This window comes from Hippoglossus hippoglossus, chromosome 12, assembly GCF_009819705.1.
Source record: "Hippoglossus hippoglossus isolate fHipHip1 chromosome 12, fHipHip1.pri, whole genome shotgun sequence".
In the NCBI taxonomy this organism is placed as follows: domain Eukaryota; kingdom Metazoa; phylum Chordata; class Actinopteri; order Pleuronectiformes; family Pleuronectidae; genus Hippoglossus; species Hippoglossus hippoglossus.
The window spans coordinates 9,510,521-9,527,712 of NC_047162.1; the positions used below are offsets into that span (position 1 = coordinate 9,510,521).

Sequence of the window (17,192 nt, forward strand, 5' to 3'; positions counted from 1 at the left end):
TCACGAGCAATCCACTGTATATACTCTGCTCACAGTGTAAATCTATCTTATCTTGTATTCTGATCCCATGACATCATCAGAATGCAATTATTTCTACATTTTTATTATTTATAGGACTCAACATTCAAAATAACTGGAAGGAAGAGTTGTGTTGCACCATGTGAGGTTTAACAGTTTACCGGCATTCCAAATTTTTCAGTATTAAATATAATGCGTCGCCATGTGACTGACAGTCCACCTCATTTTATTAATAAGATGGAAAAGAAACTAATTCAAAACATGAAATAAAGATCGCTGTGCAGAACAAACTGAACTAATGTACAGTATTTACACACCAAACCACTGCACTGAAATACTCGGAGAATAACAAAGAAAAAAATCTGGTGTCTTTCAAGTGTCTATAAAAACACATTTAGAAAATAATGGCAACATCTCTTAAAAACTGCTCTTCACACAGATGCTTTGCATCCGTGCACACAGTGTTCACGCTTAAGTTGTTTATTGGGGCATAGAATCACTTACATGGTCTCTGTCAAACCAAAAACATCTGTTAGGCTGACGTGCAGACTGCAATGAAAATATATATTTTTTAACTCATTAAAGAACACTGTAAATGGCTATGAAGGAAATATTTGACCCAGTAAAAAAAAAATTATTATGTGAAATTAGTTTTATGCAAAAAATAACTTCATATTTGATGAACATACAGTAAAAAGTTCAGAATCCCATCAGAAATACACAAATATCTTAAGTCATGCCAATTAGAAACAATATGGAATAACAGTCACTTCATGTATTGTACTGTCAGATCCAATATTACAGCCCTACACCGAACTCTATTCAGGGTTTAACATGGTGCAAGTATTTCACTAACCTAAAATGAAAGCACAGAACCCTTGATACTTAGAGAAAAGAGGAAGAGGTTACAGAGCGGAAGAAAAGAGAAGTAAGATTGTGAAGAGAAGGAGGCACAACCATTTAAAACAGAGCCGAGTCAAAAGAGGTTCAGTTATACATGAACAGTACCAGCTTTCATACTGTATGAGAATCAAAGATTTAAATAGAGGAAAAATTCTTAAAACTTCGTGTTAATCTTTACCAAATTATTGTTAGTTTGCAGTCGTCTTATTTTTCCCTTTACTATGAAGAAGCAGTAGAGGCCTGACTGGAGATACTAGGGTTTGTGAAGCATTACATGCAAGCCAGCATGTGCATCCAGATATTAGTGCTTCCCGATTCACAGCCTGCAACTTCAGACCCTTAGAAAAATAACTTAGAAAACCTTTCGAAGTCCTTTATATAGCAGGGTTAGTGTATCAAATATGCCTAGCGTGCAAGCATAGCTTTTTATCAGGAGCTCAGAACAAAGGGCTCCAGCTGAATGTGCTTATTGAAATGAGTGTCTGGCAGGTGCTGGATGACAGCCACACCGACTCCATCAGGCTGAAGTGGAGCAGGCCCAGCGCAAAGCCGCACACCATGTCGGTGAGGTGGTGCTTCCCCAGCAGCACCCGCGAAATGCCCACCAGGAAGGCCCACAGCACCAGCAGGATGCGAAGCGGCACAGCCAGCACCAGGTGGGACAGCAAAAACTTGGAGACCATAGCGGCTCGGCTGGCGTGAGCCGCCGGGAAGGAGTAGAGGTCCATGGCGATGCAGTCCATTAAGCCCGGCGTCATCTCCCAGGGACCCCTGCGCTTCACCAGTCTCTGGACTCCGGCCACCGTCATGACATCAAGGATGAGGGCTGTCACAGAGAGAGTTAGAAAATTAGTTATATTATGAATCTAACAATTTGTAGTATTGATCGAAGAGGTATTAAGATACTTTAGTTGAAGTAAAAATACAACAACATAAAAAGACTTCGTGACAATGGACCCCAAGCGGACACTTGAAAAAAAGTGGGAACCACTAGTTTAAAGAATAAAATGCATCATATTTTATCAGCGTTTCCATTTTTTTGTATTAAATCCTAATCATTTAGCGCACACTTGTAGTTTTGAGTGAAATGTCTCAACAACTAATGGGTGGACGTTCCTGATACTTGGTGCACCCACCAAAGTTAACATCTGTTGTTACCACTAAGTTCAAAGCACCTTTTTTCATTTTTGTTGAATATGTAAACGATACTGAACAGAACAAAAGTGATAAGAGCAAAATACAGGAGATGAACAAGATAAGAGTAACAAACTGTCACAGTGGAACAGCCGGGTTTGACCAGGGCTTCTTATATAATGCAGTGAGTCCACTAGTTCTAATATGTAAATAGATACAGTGGTGAACAAGAATAACTCTAAGTAGCATTTGCTCAGAGTCGACATACCAGTCATTTGCAGATGCCTTTTATAGAACCATACCCCTCCCAAAAATATCCTACCCATCGCCATCTTTGTCTGCCATCTTCTCTCACACACACACACAGGCGCTCGCACACACTTGACCGACCCTGCACTAAATAACTGTCAGTTGTCTGACACATTGGTTACGCTGCCCCACTTCTTATTCCACTCGCCCACGCACCGTCCCAATGGGGCCATTATTTTAACTTCCTTTCCAGCTCCTTAAAGACAGGCTGGTGGTAAGGTGCTGTCTTTTTACGAAAGGAAGAGACGAGGGAACAAAGTCGAGGTGAGCAGGTTCTGTAAAAATTTAAAAAACAGACAGGCAATGATGCTGGCGCAGCCCCACGGTGCCCTGTGGCAGTAAACATCTCAAAAGCACTGAGGGGACGCAGAAGGTGAGCGATGACACATCGTATTATCATCTGCGAGCCTGTTTGTGGTGCCCTTCAGCTGACTACAGCAGCAGCGATGATTCAGTTTGTTTGGCAGTGTCAACACATCAAATGACCAGCGTCTTCAAGAATGTGGAGGTAATTGTGCAAAAATACTGGAATTACTTTTTGCAGCTGTTTTAAAAAAAGAATCCTGTGCTGTGAAACATCATCCGGACACAGACAGCACGGCTGCAGTCCGCCCAGCGTGATAACACGTTTGAAGTCAGCCCCCCCCCCGTCAATCAACACACAGTTATTGATCACACACAAACAACAGTGTTAGATTTTAAAAAGCAGCCAAACGCTCTCCAGCAGTGAGTCACCTCCTGGGTGCTGAACTCAGATTGACTGATCAACGGGAACCTGCTAAATTGGGAACGGAAACTCCACCTCTAACAAGTGGAACAGGTGTAGACAGATAGCTGGCTGCCACAGATCAACTTGCATTGAGGGAAAATCCCACAATGCCTATGGTTTTCTCATAAGTTAAGATGGAGTACAGCGGTAGTACATTGCTTAGTTTTTGCTGGATCAGAGTTTCTTCTTTCCCACTGCAGCAAGAATCTGTCACTGAGTGTTGCTATATACTCTAATGAGGATGAGCTACTGACGAATGCTGTGTCTCAATTAAAGGGCTGCATCCTTCAGAGGCTGCATATAAACAACGATTGCTTCACAGCGATGCGACTGGAATGGACAATTGAAGCCTCCTTCAAATGTGGCCGACAAATGCATCCTTCCATCCCAAAGAAACAAATGCTCCCACGGGTGGATTCCTCCAGGCCCAACCTATCCCAAGATTCCCTGTGCTTCTGTGACGAACCGGTTTTCAAAGAGGTAATGTCGCCAGCAAGCGACGAGATGTCCAATACAAACAGCTAACAGTACACATGTTAAAATACCTAGGGTCATTAAAACTTGAGGTCTGTTGCTAGGAAACAGCAATAAGGGTGAGCTGGTGACGCCGATCACGGAAAGCCTCTGGAGACCAGATCATCTCATTTCAGTTCTGCCTTCACAGTCTACACATCTTAAGAAGACTGCCTCGTACGTGGGCTGGGTAGACCACATCCCCGAAAGATGCAGCCCGTGAATTGAGACACAGCTATAGCCTCACATCACTGATACACCTGAAAACGGTAATTTTTAGAGTGGCCATAATTGGAAGGAAGGTTGGCAGTCCAACTCTTACCCTTACTACTTTTGCCACTGTTCTAATTCGTTTTTAGTTAAGTCTCCAACAATCAATTCCTCTGGAACAAGCTTGGTCTACCCATACCAAGGGGGCTGCACCCTACCTGGTGGCAATGGCAATTACAAGGTGTGAGTTGACCAACATATCTGGCTCCTCAACTCTACTATGTTCAACAATGAGATGCTAATTTTAAGTGTTTGCCATTTGGTGGTGGGAAGGGAGCAAACACTGAAGTTGTGGCGCTTTTTCATTAAGTAAAATGAAGAGCAGCAAGAGTGGACAAAAACAATACAGGGGCAGAGTAACAAACTCAGTGTATCATCCATTAACGATATCGCGCTTGGGTCGGGATCGGACACCAGAAACAGATTGCCTGTCCGGTTCAGGGTTTACACAGAAAATTATGATTCTGAGAATCCTTACAGACCATCCTGCTGATATATTAATTGTCTCTAGGGGCCTCCTTCAGACATAGGTTGATTGATTAGTCATGCAAACAGAATCTTGACTTTCAAAATCTTTTTCAATGCCTGAAACAACCACAGGAGTTGATTAAATCTCTACTACACTTTGAATGGAGTTGCATTATTTTAAGTTAACCCTGACTCTATGAGAAATTAGAGTAATTAGGTCACCGGAGGAACTTAGTCGCACAAATGAAGAAAACAGAAAACACTAAAGCTGCACTACACTATAGTTGATAAGGGTGGGAACAGCCTCTGCAGTCAAGGTCTGCATGTGCCGTGCATCTGACGTGTTGAGCTCAAACACTATATAGGAAGTACTTCAGCACTGCACAGTTCAGGAAATCTTAACAGCAGACTGAATCATTCCAGACTGACCAGTCATGATTGCTTATCCTTTCCCAATGAAAAACAAATCAGAAGTGTCAATCAGCATTAAATTCAAATTCCCAAAACACTGTTCAATATGTTGGAAGATTTGTTCCCCGACAGACCTTGACACGCTTGACATTACGCAGGACCAACAAATAATGAACAAGCAGTTGAGATTAAACAATGTCCCAAACACAATACAACTGTGTCCTAAATCCAGAGATTTACTAGCTTCCAATCAGAGCTCAGAGTGGCTACAGCCAGAGGATTTGTACTGCTTTTTGGTCAATAATCTGGGTTTGGTTCCAGACTGCGCATGTGTGTGTGTGAGTATGCAGCCACACATGCACACACACAAATGCATGCACATACACACACACAGCTGCCCCAATCATTCTGACAAATTTTATTTTGTGTCATATGCTCCTTGTAGTATATGCTGAATTAAAAATGGAGCACAGGCAGAGAAAAACAATGCACTAACAGATCAACAACAACAAAGAGCTTGTTATGTATGGACCATGGGAAAAAAACCCTTATCAAATAAAATCTGTTTACAAGCTTCATGTCTGAGCATATTTTGGGGACCTTGAAATGTTGGCGAATCCATTCGCTTCAGAATGAATGGGAGCTGATCAATGTGCATCTTGTTTTGCAGCTGAAACTTTGTAGCACAACATAATATCATGAGCCATAGAGTGGTTCAACTCAATTAAAATGGGCCTTTGGGATTTTTTTGGTCACTATAAAAGAGTTGTTTGTGTGTGGCTGCATCACATTGTGTTATATTACTACATGCAGTACTCTGAGTACAAAAGGTTGAGTGATAATTAAATGTATTTATTGTGGGGCTATACTGGATCTATTAGACCTTAAGGGCTATTTGTAAAAATATAACAAATAGACAGAAAAGCTGTGAGATACAAATCTCCTTTCATTAATACACAATGTTGACTTTACTGCACAAAACTGACACGTGTTGTCATTGTGTCTGAATATGCAGCAAAAATATGTACAATGTGTCAGTTATTTTAAATATTAACAGGGCTGCTTTGTATCAGAAAGTGCATTAGTGAGAACTAATTAAATAATGAACCACACTTAACAGGTCATATGATGGGTTTATAATCTTTAGGTTAATAAATAGTTAATAAATCATTTATTAATGGCTTGTAGAGCATGTAAAGATCACAGTCATCCTCTGATCTGTAAAGCAATAATAAAATAATTCATTATAATTTATAAGCCCTTATTAAAATATAACTTGGCAGAAAGTGTTGTGCACACTGCTGCATGTTGAGAACATTTAGACATTGCTTAAACCCCTGTGTTTAAACTAATGTGTTCTTTGGACATGTGACTGTATGTCCAAAGCATTATTCATTGCCTGGAACAGCTGACTGTTTCTCCAGGTGAGAACAAAAGTGGATAAAAGTAACAAGAACACTGTCCCACATAGCAAAGCTTGGCATAGCATGCGATATTTAGGCCAGAGTAGCTATTTTACAAGTGGGCCACTTATGGCTCACATCCATATGCTATGCAGGTCTTTCAAAATGAGCTGACTCTTGGTGTAAACTTTTCCACATTGTCATGGCGCAGGAGGAGCATCGAATGGAAGATGTATTTGCGTGTTTTTGACAGGTCAGTGACTGGCTGAGTGTGATGTGGCATTTACCAAGCAGCAGGTTGACCAGGACCTCTTGTCCAGCCAGAGTGTTACTCCGTGTGAGACACACGATAGTGCCAATGATCCACGTGATGCCGTGCCCAGTGAGCGCTAAGAGGGTGACCATGGAGCGGCAGCCTCCCCACGAGGACGACGTGTAGGCGCACACCCCCATGCGCTTGGACAGACAGATATCAATGGCGAGGAGGGAGTTGATGGCGATTCCCTTGAATGAAGGGTTCAGCTGCATGCAGTCCTCCTCCGGCAACTTGCTGCCACTGTCGGTAGGTTCCTCGCTCGGCTGGCTTGCTTGCGGCTTGTTTTGGCCCTGTCGCCGGGCGCTGCCTCGGCTCTCAGAGGGGCCGGGGCCGCGGGGAAGCTGCTGGTTCAAGGACATGAACTCAGGTCTGCTCAGGATGTTGTTTCTCTCCCGCGCCCTGGACCTCACATTGTAAGTGGAGGGCATGTCTGGATGGGGCCAAGTTCGCCTCTGTGGATGCAACAGCCGATTGTCAATCTCCGGAAGATAATTCAAGTGGGTGCGGGTCGACCACGCCGGGGAAATGTCCCAGGATAAACCTCCCAGCACCCCCACCTCCTCTGGCCTTAATAGATATATTTAGAGCCACCGGAATGTGCGCTGGCCATGCTGTTTATACCATGGAGGCAGGGGGGAGTGCAGTGAGTGGCATTTAGCTCGGCCAGTCCACTGAAACCCGATCTGCAGCATGGAGATGAAATAACAACATGCGAGTCTTGTATCGCCCCAGCGCTGCACAGCTACATACAAAATTGGTACATCACTGCACGTTCATCTGTGGAAAACAAGCTCGGGCTAGAAAAAGGTGCAAGGGATACGCACGACGCGGTGTTGTCATCTTACCAGGGGAAGAAGGATGAGGAGCTACGAAGCGCACAACATGACTCTAAATGTCCCCTGCAGCCTCCATAACACCCCCGATATCCCGGCGGAGAGGAGGAGAGGTGATGGGAGCATAAAGCGATGCGGGCTGAAGAAGTAAACAATCAGAACCAGAACCAGGAAGGGCGAAGACAAAGCAGCGCAGCCACTGTGGCGTTTGGACGCTCCGTGCGCATGTTACGTAGTTTACGCACGGTCCCGATTCACCATCTGCGGTGCACTCTGCTGCACAGCGGAGTTCTCCAAGGTGCTTAAACAGACCTGATCATATTTCCTGTTATATGGAGACACAGGGAGGACTTTCTAATATTAAAACTGATACCACTGTACCACCAAACAAAACTAATCAGTAATAGCAAATGACAAGCGAAATTATAAACGAATAAATACAAATATATATATTTTATTGTGGTGGAAAGCCTATTACAAATAAAACCACAGAACAAAATATGATTGCCAGACTTCAGACCATACTGATGATTGATAATTGATCAGCCTACTTGTCAACACTGATCACACCTTCCCAGAAACATCTTTGCAGACTACGGTGAAATCAAATAAAAGTTGTTGACATGACTACTGATATTAGGTTGAACTGCAGATATATAAGTTTATTTCATTCATTGACCAAAGAAAACTATTTAAAAACAAACACAAATTATCAAATCTTAATGAAAAAAGAGCAGAAAGAAGAATATTCTTAAATCATCTGCCCATCTTTCACAAGATATTAATTAACAAAGCAAATAATTCAATACAAAGTTTGATAGGCCATTACAATTAATGTTTTCACAAAATGAAAATCATAAGGGTTTTATTACGATTATTATCATTATTAGTATTATATTTAAGTCATTCTTCAGTATAATTCTCTATATTAACCATTATTTTTCTGCTGGAGCACTTTGTACTTTGTGTTGAAAAGTTATCTATAAATAAAGTATAATTATTATTTATAACTACCTTGTTATTTAACTTGTAACTTATATTATTGTAAGTTAAATCATGTAAGGAATATGATGAGTCAGTAGAATACAATATGGTCTAATACTATAAAAGTTATAGTTATGAACTTACCAATTATAATTATTTGTATTTAAAATGGAGTGTGTTAGAATAGAATTCAGTCCTCTCCATCTCCTGCACCTATTTATCAAATATACACATTTATTTTAATATTTACACTGAAGCCTAGCTCACGTGCTCTGGGGCTGTTTTCTGACCGGCTTTGCCGCACCCAACAGAAAGCTCCTAACACTACATCTCCCAGCAATGCTTGCGGCTCAGGGCGGAAGTGTCGTCCCTCAGATACTTATAGAGCCGCTTCCCAGGCAGCTGAAATAGACCAATGCGTAGCGGGGGTGAACCTGCCGAGGCAGCGATGGGACGAGCACGGAGACCTGACAGCCTGCGCCGGAATTTAGGCTGAACCGCATCCCATCGCGCCGGGAGGGTCGAACGGGTGTACGTGACTTCATCCCGGTTGATCGTCCCGGTCCCGTCCCGTCCCTCCAGAGGCGTCATGTCTTTATTCATCCCCACATTTACGCATGGATCCGGTGGAGTCGGCGCTGAAGTTGACGCGGCGGTGTCCTGTGGATGTTGCGGTGCTCCGTCTCAAACTCGCCTAGGTGTGGGCGCTCTCGGAGGGGCTGCGTGCCTCCGTGTGCGGGACGGTGAAATAGATGATAATAATAATAATTGTGTGGCAGAAACAGAAGGAGCGCGGGCTGAGAAGCAGATAAAGGAATTATAAACCTCCCTGTGTGACCGAGGAGCTGTGAGAGCCGCTGGAGACATTCTGCTGCTGGAGACTTTCTGCTGAACTGTTTTATAGGTAGACTTCTTTTTTTTTTATGCATGTTTTTTTTGGGGGGGGGGATCACAATCCATTAACCTTTAATCCGCACATGCATTTACGCCCTTAAAGTATTACACGTTTCCCCCCCGTGATGAACTGAGGCTATTGCGGATTAAATGGACACTGTGCGAGCGTCACATCTCAGCTGTCATTCATAAATGTCCATTTTTTTTCAAGTTCGATCCCTCGCCAGATGGATAAACAGTAGAGCTTTAACCCCTTAGATTATATAGTTCAGGATCAGCCCTATAATGTAATACAGAATCACACAAAGAGCAACGCGACGCCAAGATGTAACATTAGTAGGTTTTTGTTAATTATTTAGCGCGTAATCATCCTGAACTTTTTTTTTTTTTTTACCTTTTACGCACACCTCTCCAATGCATGATCGGCAGAAGGTCACGTCTTTCTGCGATAGAGTAGGCAGCGTGTAGGAACCATTGACTTGTATCATGGCAGCATGAAAGCATCAATGCACGGATAAGGAAAGTTCTTGCATCATGCGCTTGTTTGATGAAGTTGGTTTTACGCACCGGAAAGCATGCGCTCCGAAAATATGAAGACTCGCTGAGCCCGTCTTCTTCTTCCTCTTCTTCTTCTTTTCTGTTCTGGATCCCAAATGCATGGCTTTTTACGAGACAATGCTGTAAATCATTTTTTTGTTCCGCCGAGCATTTTTTTGGGGGTGATGATGAGGATCCAACTGAGGTGATTTTCTTCTTGCTGTGTCCCATGCGTCTTTCTCCTCCTCCTCCTCCTCCTCCCCTCCAGACCTCTGGACGTTGTTGTGGATTGACTTGCTGTGTAATGCGATGGGCTGCATCCAGAGTATCAGGTGTAAGCCCAAGAGTTTCCGAGACAGTGTCATCGTCCTGGAGGTGAACACTTGCATCGATTCCAACCCCACCAGCATCGACGAGTCTAACAGCGTGGTCCTGCGCTACCGAACGCCGCATTTTCGCGCACACGCCCAGGTCCTGGTGCCGCCTGTGCCCTGTCAAGAGACGTGGACCATCGGCTGGATTCAAGCGTGTAACCACATGGAGTTCTATAATACGTATGGAAACAAAGGGATGTGAGTATCGTGGGCTCTTTTTTGTTTCACTATGTGAAGACTCCCCAGGGATGAATAAGAAATATTGAGACATGAACATAGAGTTTATGTTTGGATACTGAACTACAACACCAACGAATATAGCCATTCGAGCTCTGATGGGTTAATTTGCTGCACATTACACCTCTCCTGCAATTTAGATTATAACAGCAAGAGTGGCTTGGTACATTTGAAAAAGTACTTTAAACAGTTATTGTATCAGAAATGTGCTTGTGAGGGAAATACACTCATTAGCTGTTCTGATTATACTGAAAGTCTTTGTCAAATGTGATGCACGACTTTACATAAGAAAAACTGTCATACTTTTGTTAAGGCTGCAGTAGCAACTAATCTACCTATTACTTTGACATGAATCTATCAATATTGGTCTCTCGAATGTCAAAAAAGTTAAAAAAGGCAGTCTCAACATCACCAGTGTGACATTGTCATGTGTTGTTTGGTCTCAGAGGTTTCAGTTCACTGTCTTATGAGCAAGCAACAGACCCTTCTATTTAAAATGTTGTACCAGTTATTTTCTTGACAACTATTGCTTTAAAGAATAACATGATAATTAATTATTCCCAATGTAGCCTGTTAAATTAATGTTGATCTATCTATTTAAATATATAATACAGTTGCTGATACTAGAATATGTAGATAAAAAAGTTTAACCAGTTCAGACACAAGTAAAAGAAACCCAACTTAAGTTAACGATTGCCAATCTTCTTAAAGTGATTGTTCCAACCACTAACAGAAAATCTTTTTTTAGGGTAATTTCACTGCTTGTGAAACTTCCTGTTTCCATATGACTAAAGTTCAATGGCTGTGTGGATGGCTCCAAAATGAAAATCCTCTTCAGTAGTGAAACTAGTCTGCAGTTGAATCTGAGCTGTCCAGCACCCTTCTGTGCTGCGTTTTAAAAATACTACACATGTTGACGTCAGTTTCCAGTAAGTTAACATTTGTAGAAAAGGAAGATAAATGGACTTCTCTGTGAGTGCACTTTAATTCAATCAGTAGCTCTGCTGTGTGCAGTATATATGTGGGCTCATGGCTTCATGCTCGCAGGCAACAAAGTAGTTCAAAACCAAACAGATAAAAGAGCAGGATGTTGGGCCTCGGCTCGTCAATACAGTTATATTTGCACTAGTGGTTATTTATTTATAAAACAGCTACAAATGCAGCTTTAAAATACATTCATGACACCAATTTTTTGCATTTTATGTCCCTTTTTATTTCCCCACTGTGTGCGTGTGTGTGTTGCTACAAATGCACCACAAATAGCAATCATCTTATATCCCATAGTTAACCACAAGCTGACAGGCCCCCAGAATATGCTTTATCTGTAGAAGCTGCAGCAGAGGATGTTTGAGTGCTGCACGTCTAAGATTAGAGACGCAGTCCACTCCCACTCCCCCGGCACCCCAACCCCATTACGGCCCCACACATGTGAGTGTGAAGTTAGTGTCTCAGAGGTCGGTCTGATCAGTTCCTTTTGTCAAATGAAGTTGTACTGTTTACAGTAACTGTCTCTGTCATCCAAAGATACACAACTGTATTGTGAATATTTAGCTGGTTGTATGTTGCTGAAGTGTGTTTTTGTCAATTGTTGCCATAGAAACATACAAGCTTTGTTAAAAAAGATTGTATTTTTTGATTCGTCTACTTATAATCATCTAAATTACTCAGTCTATAAAATATAACAAAATTGAAAATCACCAGTTTCCCTGAAACTCAAGGTATAACTTCAGATGTCTTCAAAACTCAAACATATTAAGTTTCTTATGATATAAAACAGAAAAGCAAAATCCGGAACCAGCAAATTTTGCTGCAGATTAATATTCTGTTGATCAACTAATTGATTTAACAATTTCAACTAATTACTTTAGCTCTAAAGGAATTTTTGTAAAGATCACATTAACTCCCAACCATAGGGTTAAAAAAACATCACTTTAAAAGACTTAAACTCTGATATTGCAAATTCTGCCACAAAGGTGGATAATTTTAGATTACATTAGCATTCGTCAACTATTTTAGAGCAATGTTGATCAGGATGATCACACGTCGGAATGTGCTTTAATACCGAATGAGACAATGTAGTTATGCAGATAGGAAATTCAGAAATTTGACTAAACATTGTCACAAAGCATGTCTGGTAAGTACAGACAAATCCCGGAGACACAGAGGAAGGGTGATCCTAAGTTAGACGTAACCAACATGGATGTAACAGATGCAGTATATATATAGATAGTACTACACTGTATATAGGAGTGTTGGAATGCACCCACCCACCTTTGCTGTAGTGTCTACAAACACAAATCCCCTCTTCATGCAGAATTTACATTATTTTGTCTGCCGCTGTAGCTCACGCACCCCAGAATGTATTTCATATATTATTATATTCCCTATTTTAAAATCATTAAACTTTTCCTCAGTCAAAGACAGAATTTGACGAGCAAATCAAGGCCACTTATTCCTGAGGTTCATTTTGGGATGAAAGAGTTGAGTCCTCTCACACTAACTCGTTTCTTTGAAGGTACCAGAACGTCACGGTGCTTTAATTACACAGAACAGCTGAGGATTCTAATGTGGATGATTTCTCTGTTGGCTTTGGATGATGTGATCTGGATTCAGGAAACATTTGCAGTTTCTCCTCTGTCACTGTCTTACAGAGCAGATTTACTGAGGGGCAGTTGGTTTGGTCCATTATGTGTGTTTTTTGTAAACATGCATGTACACATGCTGATATATATAGTCCACTGATATGTGTAGTGATTAAATGAGCTCTGCTGTGGTGCTCTACAAACACAAAGGTGCTAAAAATAGGGGATGTGTTAGAAGTGAAATGAGACCATTAAACAGCAGTTAAAGCTACGATGCATTTTCCAATGAAAGTTAACCGAGTTCATTAATTCTGCACACAAAACTTACTGCCAGTAGCCTTGATGTGGGACAGTGTGGTAATGTTGTACTCGACACTCACACACTCACTCCTCACTCACTCAATCCGGTAATTGATTGATTGATTGATTGCATTGCACATTTACTACTACTGCAAAATTTTATCCAGTCTCTTGAGTCAACAGAATTCAGTTACTCAAAACCATTTGCCCCCAGCATGCAAATGTATGTTGTAGCAAAGCTGCAGAAACATGGAATGAGCTGTTTCCACTTTGCCTACGTTCAGTCGGTAGATACAATCACAGGGGCTATTACAACCGGACGTTCAGGTGAACAGGAAACTGTTGCAACCTTTTTACAACACTTTCTTTTGTTAGATTAACTCAGATACACTTATGATCCACATATGTTTATCTCCTCTGATTCTGTTCTTGAAAATATGGTACGCAACTCTATCAATGACATAAATACATATTGTTACAGTTTTGGTTGATTCGATCACCTTCGCATTCATGCTACCCGTGGCAGGAGATGATTTTTTCATTATTTTCTTATGAGGCTACTTTACTTTTACAGTTTCTACTGTTTACAAAGGATAAGTAGGTGCTGTGAGGCTCTGGCTGATCCGACTGGTGCTCTTTAGTTATGCAGGTAGAAGTATGACAAAGTATAAATATTGAATAATGCAAAAAAAAACTTCTAAAAATGGGAAGTATAGATCTTCTGTCCTCATGCACTCTCAAATGCAACCTGTACGTTCTGGTTACAGCGGACTCAGTGTGCATATGTATAATTTTCATTCAGCAATCATTTATTTATTTATTTTTTCAAATTAGTTGAGCTACTCCACAGTCCTTCCAAGAACAACCCCCTGGCAGCTACACCCCTTGTTAATTGTACTAGAACTCATGCAGCATTTACTGACGACCTCAGGTGTCATACTGAAAATAAAGTCCAGTCATTTTTTTTAAAGAAGTGACTGATTCCCTGGGCTCGGTCACAAACACTCGCACTGCAAACTGAAGACACAAACAGGAAGTGAGCCACAGCTCTGCAGCGCGAAACCAAGTCGTGATCAAAGTCCCTCAGCAGCACTGTGCCTGTGTGCACTCTGCAGCCATACTCTGCTCGATGTGCCTTTTATTGGAACTTGACTGTAATTTTTCAGTTTCACAGCAATTCACATACAAGAACAGGTCACAGTCTGCCTGACATTTATGCGGTTTGGTGTTAAACATCTGGTGGAAAGTACAACCTGATTAAGGAAAATTAATACATGTTCATGATAAAGTATAATGAGCTTCTGAGGCCATGTTGTCTGCACAGTTGTGCTTCGAGGGGTTATGCCACTGACTGCTTTAAATTGTTTTTCCGAGGCGTCAGCTAAGAGGATTTAGTGATTTTTTCGGAAAACAAAAATGTACATATGCACATGCATGCACACTTGCACACTTGCACATTCACAAACACACACAAAATCATGCCCGCATTGCTAATCTCGCCCCCTGGGTGAGTACTTCACATTGTGAAGCGGGTCATGTAGGCACTAAGCCATGTGGCCGTGATCACACCGTTATCTCCTCTGCTCTGCTGGTCCTCAGCATTGGGGAATGAAAGGTAACCTCTCTCCCGCAGTGGACAGAAAATCAATAGGTGGACCGACTGTAGGTACCAGGTCACTTAATCTGTTCATCGACGCCCGCTGTGTGTGTCACAACATTTTATTGCACTGTATTTTTTTCACAGCGGTTTGAAAATTGGTGGTAAGAGTTGAGTGCGAGGCCTTGAATTAACTTCTTGAGTCTGTCTTGTGTTGATGGATCAACAGCAGCATCACTAGGGGGATTACTGAGATGCAAATGCTCAGCTGTTTATACAGGCCTGGTTTTTACCTCAGGAATCATTTGCTGTGGTTTACTCTGTCAGAGCTATAACTGTTTTTAGTAATCTGGCATCACTTCTGGCAGCAATAGATGTTGATATCACTAGAAAGACAAAAGATAGGTCAAGAAATATGTAAGGTAAAAGATCAAAAGCAAGTAAGATGGCACTCACTAGAACATATGCCTCCGCCTAATGCCCTATCGATCTTTAAAAAAATTCATGGATCCGCCTCTTAATCCTGATCCTAAATTGGCAATTTTAGATCCAAAGGACATGTTTAAAATAATCTGCTTAACTGGTTGTTCACCAGTGTCTCATACACCATCAGACATTATTGAGGCGATGACAGTGAATACAATATTATAGCAACCCAAAGAAATGTTGACCAAAACTATGACCAAAACATGGTGTGATAACATCCATTTATTAATTAATCTCACTAAGCAGTTAATAGCTATCAGCTTCAATTCTGATGACTCCTTTCAACTTCCAGGTCAAGTTGGGAGCTCCCGGACCTGCGTGACGGCAAGATCCAGGCCATTAGTGACTCGGATGGAGTCAACTACCCATGGTACGGCAACACCACAGAGACCTGCACCGTTGTCGGCCCCACCAAGAGGGACAGCAAGTTCACCGTTAGCATGAACGACAATTTCTACCCCAGCGTGACCTGGAGCGTGCCAGTCAGTGACAGCAATGTGCCTCAGCTTAGCAGCATCCACCGTGACCAGAGCTTTACGACGTGGCTGGTGGCCGTCAACCAGGCCACCTCAGAGACTATTGTCCTGCAGACAATCCGCTGGAGGATGCGGCTCTACATCAAAGTGGATCCGGACAAGCCTCTGGGTCAGCGGGCTGTTCTGAACGAGCCTGTGATCCAAGAGCAGCCCCAGATCCTTGGCAAGAACGAGCCCATCCTCGCCAACGCCATGGTCAAGCCTAACGCCAATGACGCCCAGGTACTGATGTGGCGGCCAAAGAATGGTGACCCCGTGGTGGTCATCCCACCCAAATACTGACCTGTTTCACTGACCAGGCTGGCCTTGGATACTTCGACAGTATCATCTCTCTATTTGTTCTCTTTTGTTTTGTTCCTGCTCTTCACCAGCTCTCACCGCTGTCGCCCTTCGTTGACATTAATGTCCGTCTATTTTTTGCCTCTTTACTCTTTTCTCTCTTCTATTTTCAAAACAACGGACGGAGAGAAAACCAGGCAGAGGAAAGGCTCTGAGAAAAAGACCAGCTGATGCTACAAGGGCAGGGGGATGTACTTTTTAAAACTGGAGTGAACAAACTGCAACCATTCTACCTTCAAACCGGGTCGGGTCTCACTGTGCTAAATGAAGTCACTGACGAAATGAAAAACAAGAGTATTTCTTGTTTTTTTATTTTGAACATTTTTATATTGTGGCTGTTTGGGCCGAGCAATGCAAGGTTTGTGAGTGTGGGTCAAGTTATAGTATTTACATGACCATGTCTTCGCACATGCTCCATACATGGATATGCACAAACGTTGTGTTCAAATACCAGTTGTGTTTCTATTTATGGTTGGGAGAGAGTGCATTTTATTTTGTTTGTTGCTGGCAAAATGCATTGGTTGACTATAGATTTTAGTAGTTTTTCAAAAAAAAACAAACATGCAAGACATTCAATCCATGCTGCCTTAAGTTTACATCGCTTTCCACTGCAAACTTCTTCGCCTTAAACTAAGTGCAATGCAGTATTTTGCTCATTTGTCCCATCTCTTCCAGACTGTTGGTGCTGGCGTGTGTGGGTTTAGGACAGGAGATAAATCGCGTCTGACATTTTGGATTTTGTCGCATTTACCTGACAAATGCATTGTCGAACAAGTACAACCAGCAATATGTGTAGAAGCAGTTATACAGTTGTGTGTTTCGATTGCATTACGCAGCAAAAGAGATGCTATGTGCAGAAAACACCTGTGAAGCAAAACCTTGTCGATAGCACTGAGTACATTCAACTATACGTGCAATAACAAACTGAGCAAAAGGTACTTAAAAGCACTCCTCAATTAACCTCATTCACTTTATCCTC

General features: G+C 42.0%; 2 protein-coding genes across 2 annotated transcripts; one reads left to right on the forward strand and one right to left on the reverse strand.

The window, feature by feature from the left end:
• Window positions 1–461: 461 nt before the first annotated feature.
• Window positions 462–7,777, reverse strand: LOC117771781 (inactive phospholipid phosphatase 7). The gene is made up of 2 exons (XM_034602545.1): window positions 6,486–7,777; window positions 462–1,747 (listed from the first exon to the last, which is right to left on the reverse strand). Exons 1-2 carry the CDS (start codon window positions 6,940–6,942, stop codon window positions 1,359–1,361), a joined length of 846 nt encoding a protein of 281 aa, XP_034458436.1. The 5' UTR covers window positions 6,943–7,777; the 3' UTR covers window positions 462–1,358.
• A 970-nt stretch (window positions 7,778–8,747) lies between these two features.
• On the forward strand, window positions 8,748–17,137 carry fam78ab (family with sequence similarity 78 member Ab). Its single transcript, XM_034602546.1, has 3 exons — window positions 8,748–9,235; window positions 10,031–10,334; window positions 15,631–17,137. Exons 2-3 carry the CDS (start codon window positions 10,072–10,074, stop codon window positions 16,154–16,156), a joined length of 789 nt encoding a protein of 262 aa, XP_034458437.1. The 5' UTR covers window positions 8,748–9,235; window positions 10,031–10,071; the 3' UTR covers window positions 16,157–17,137.
• Window positions 17,138–17,192: the final 55 nt, after the last annotated feature.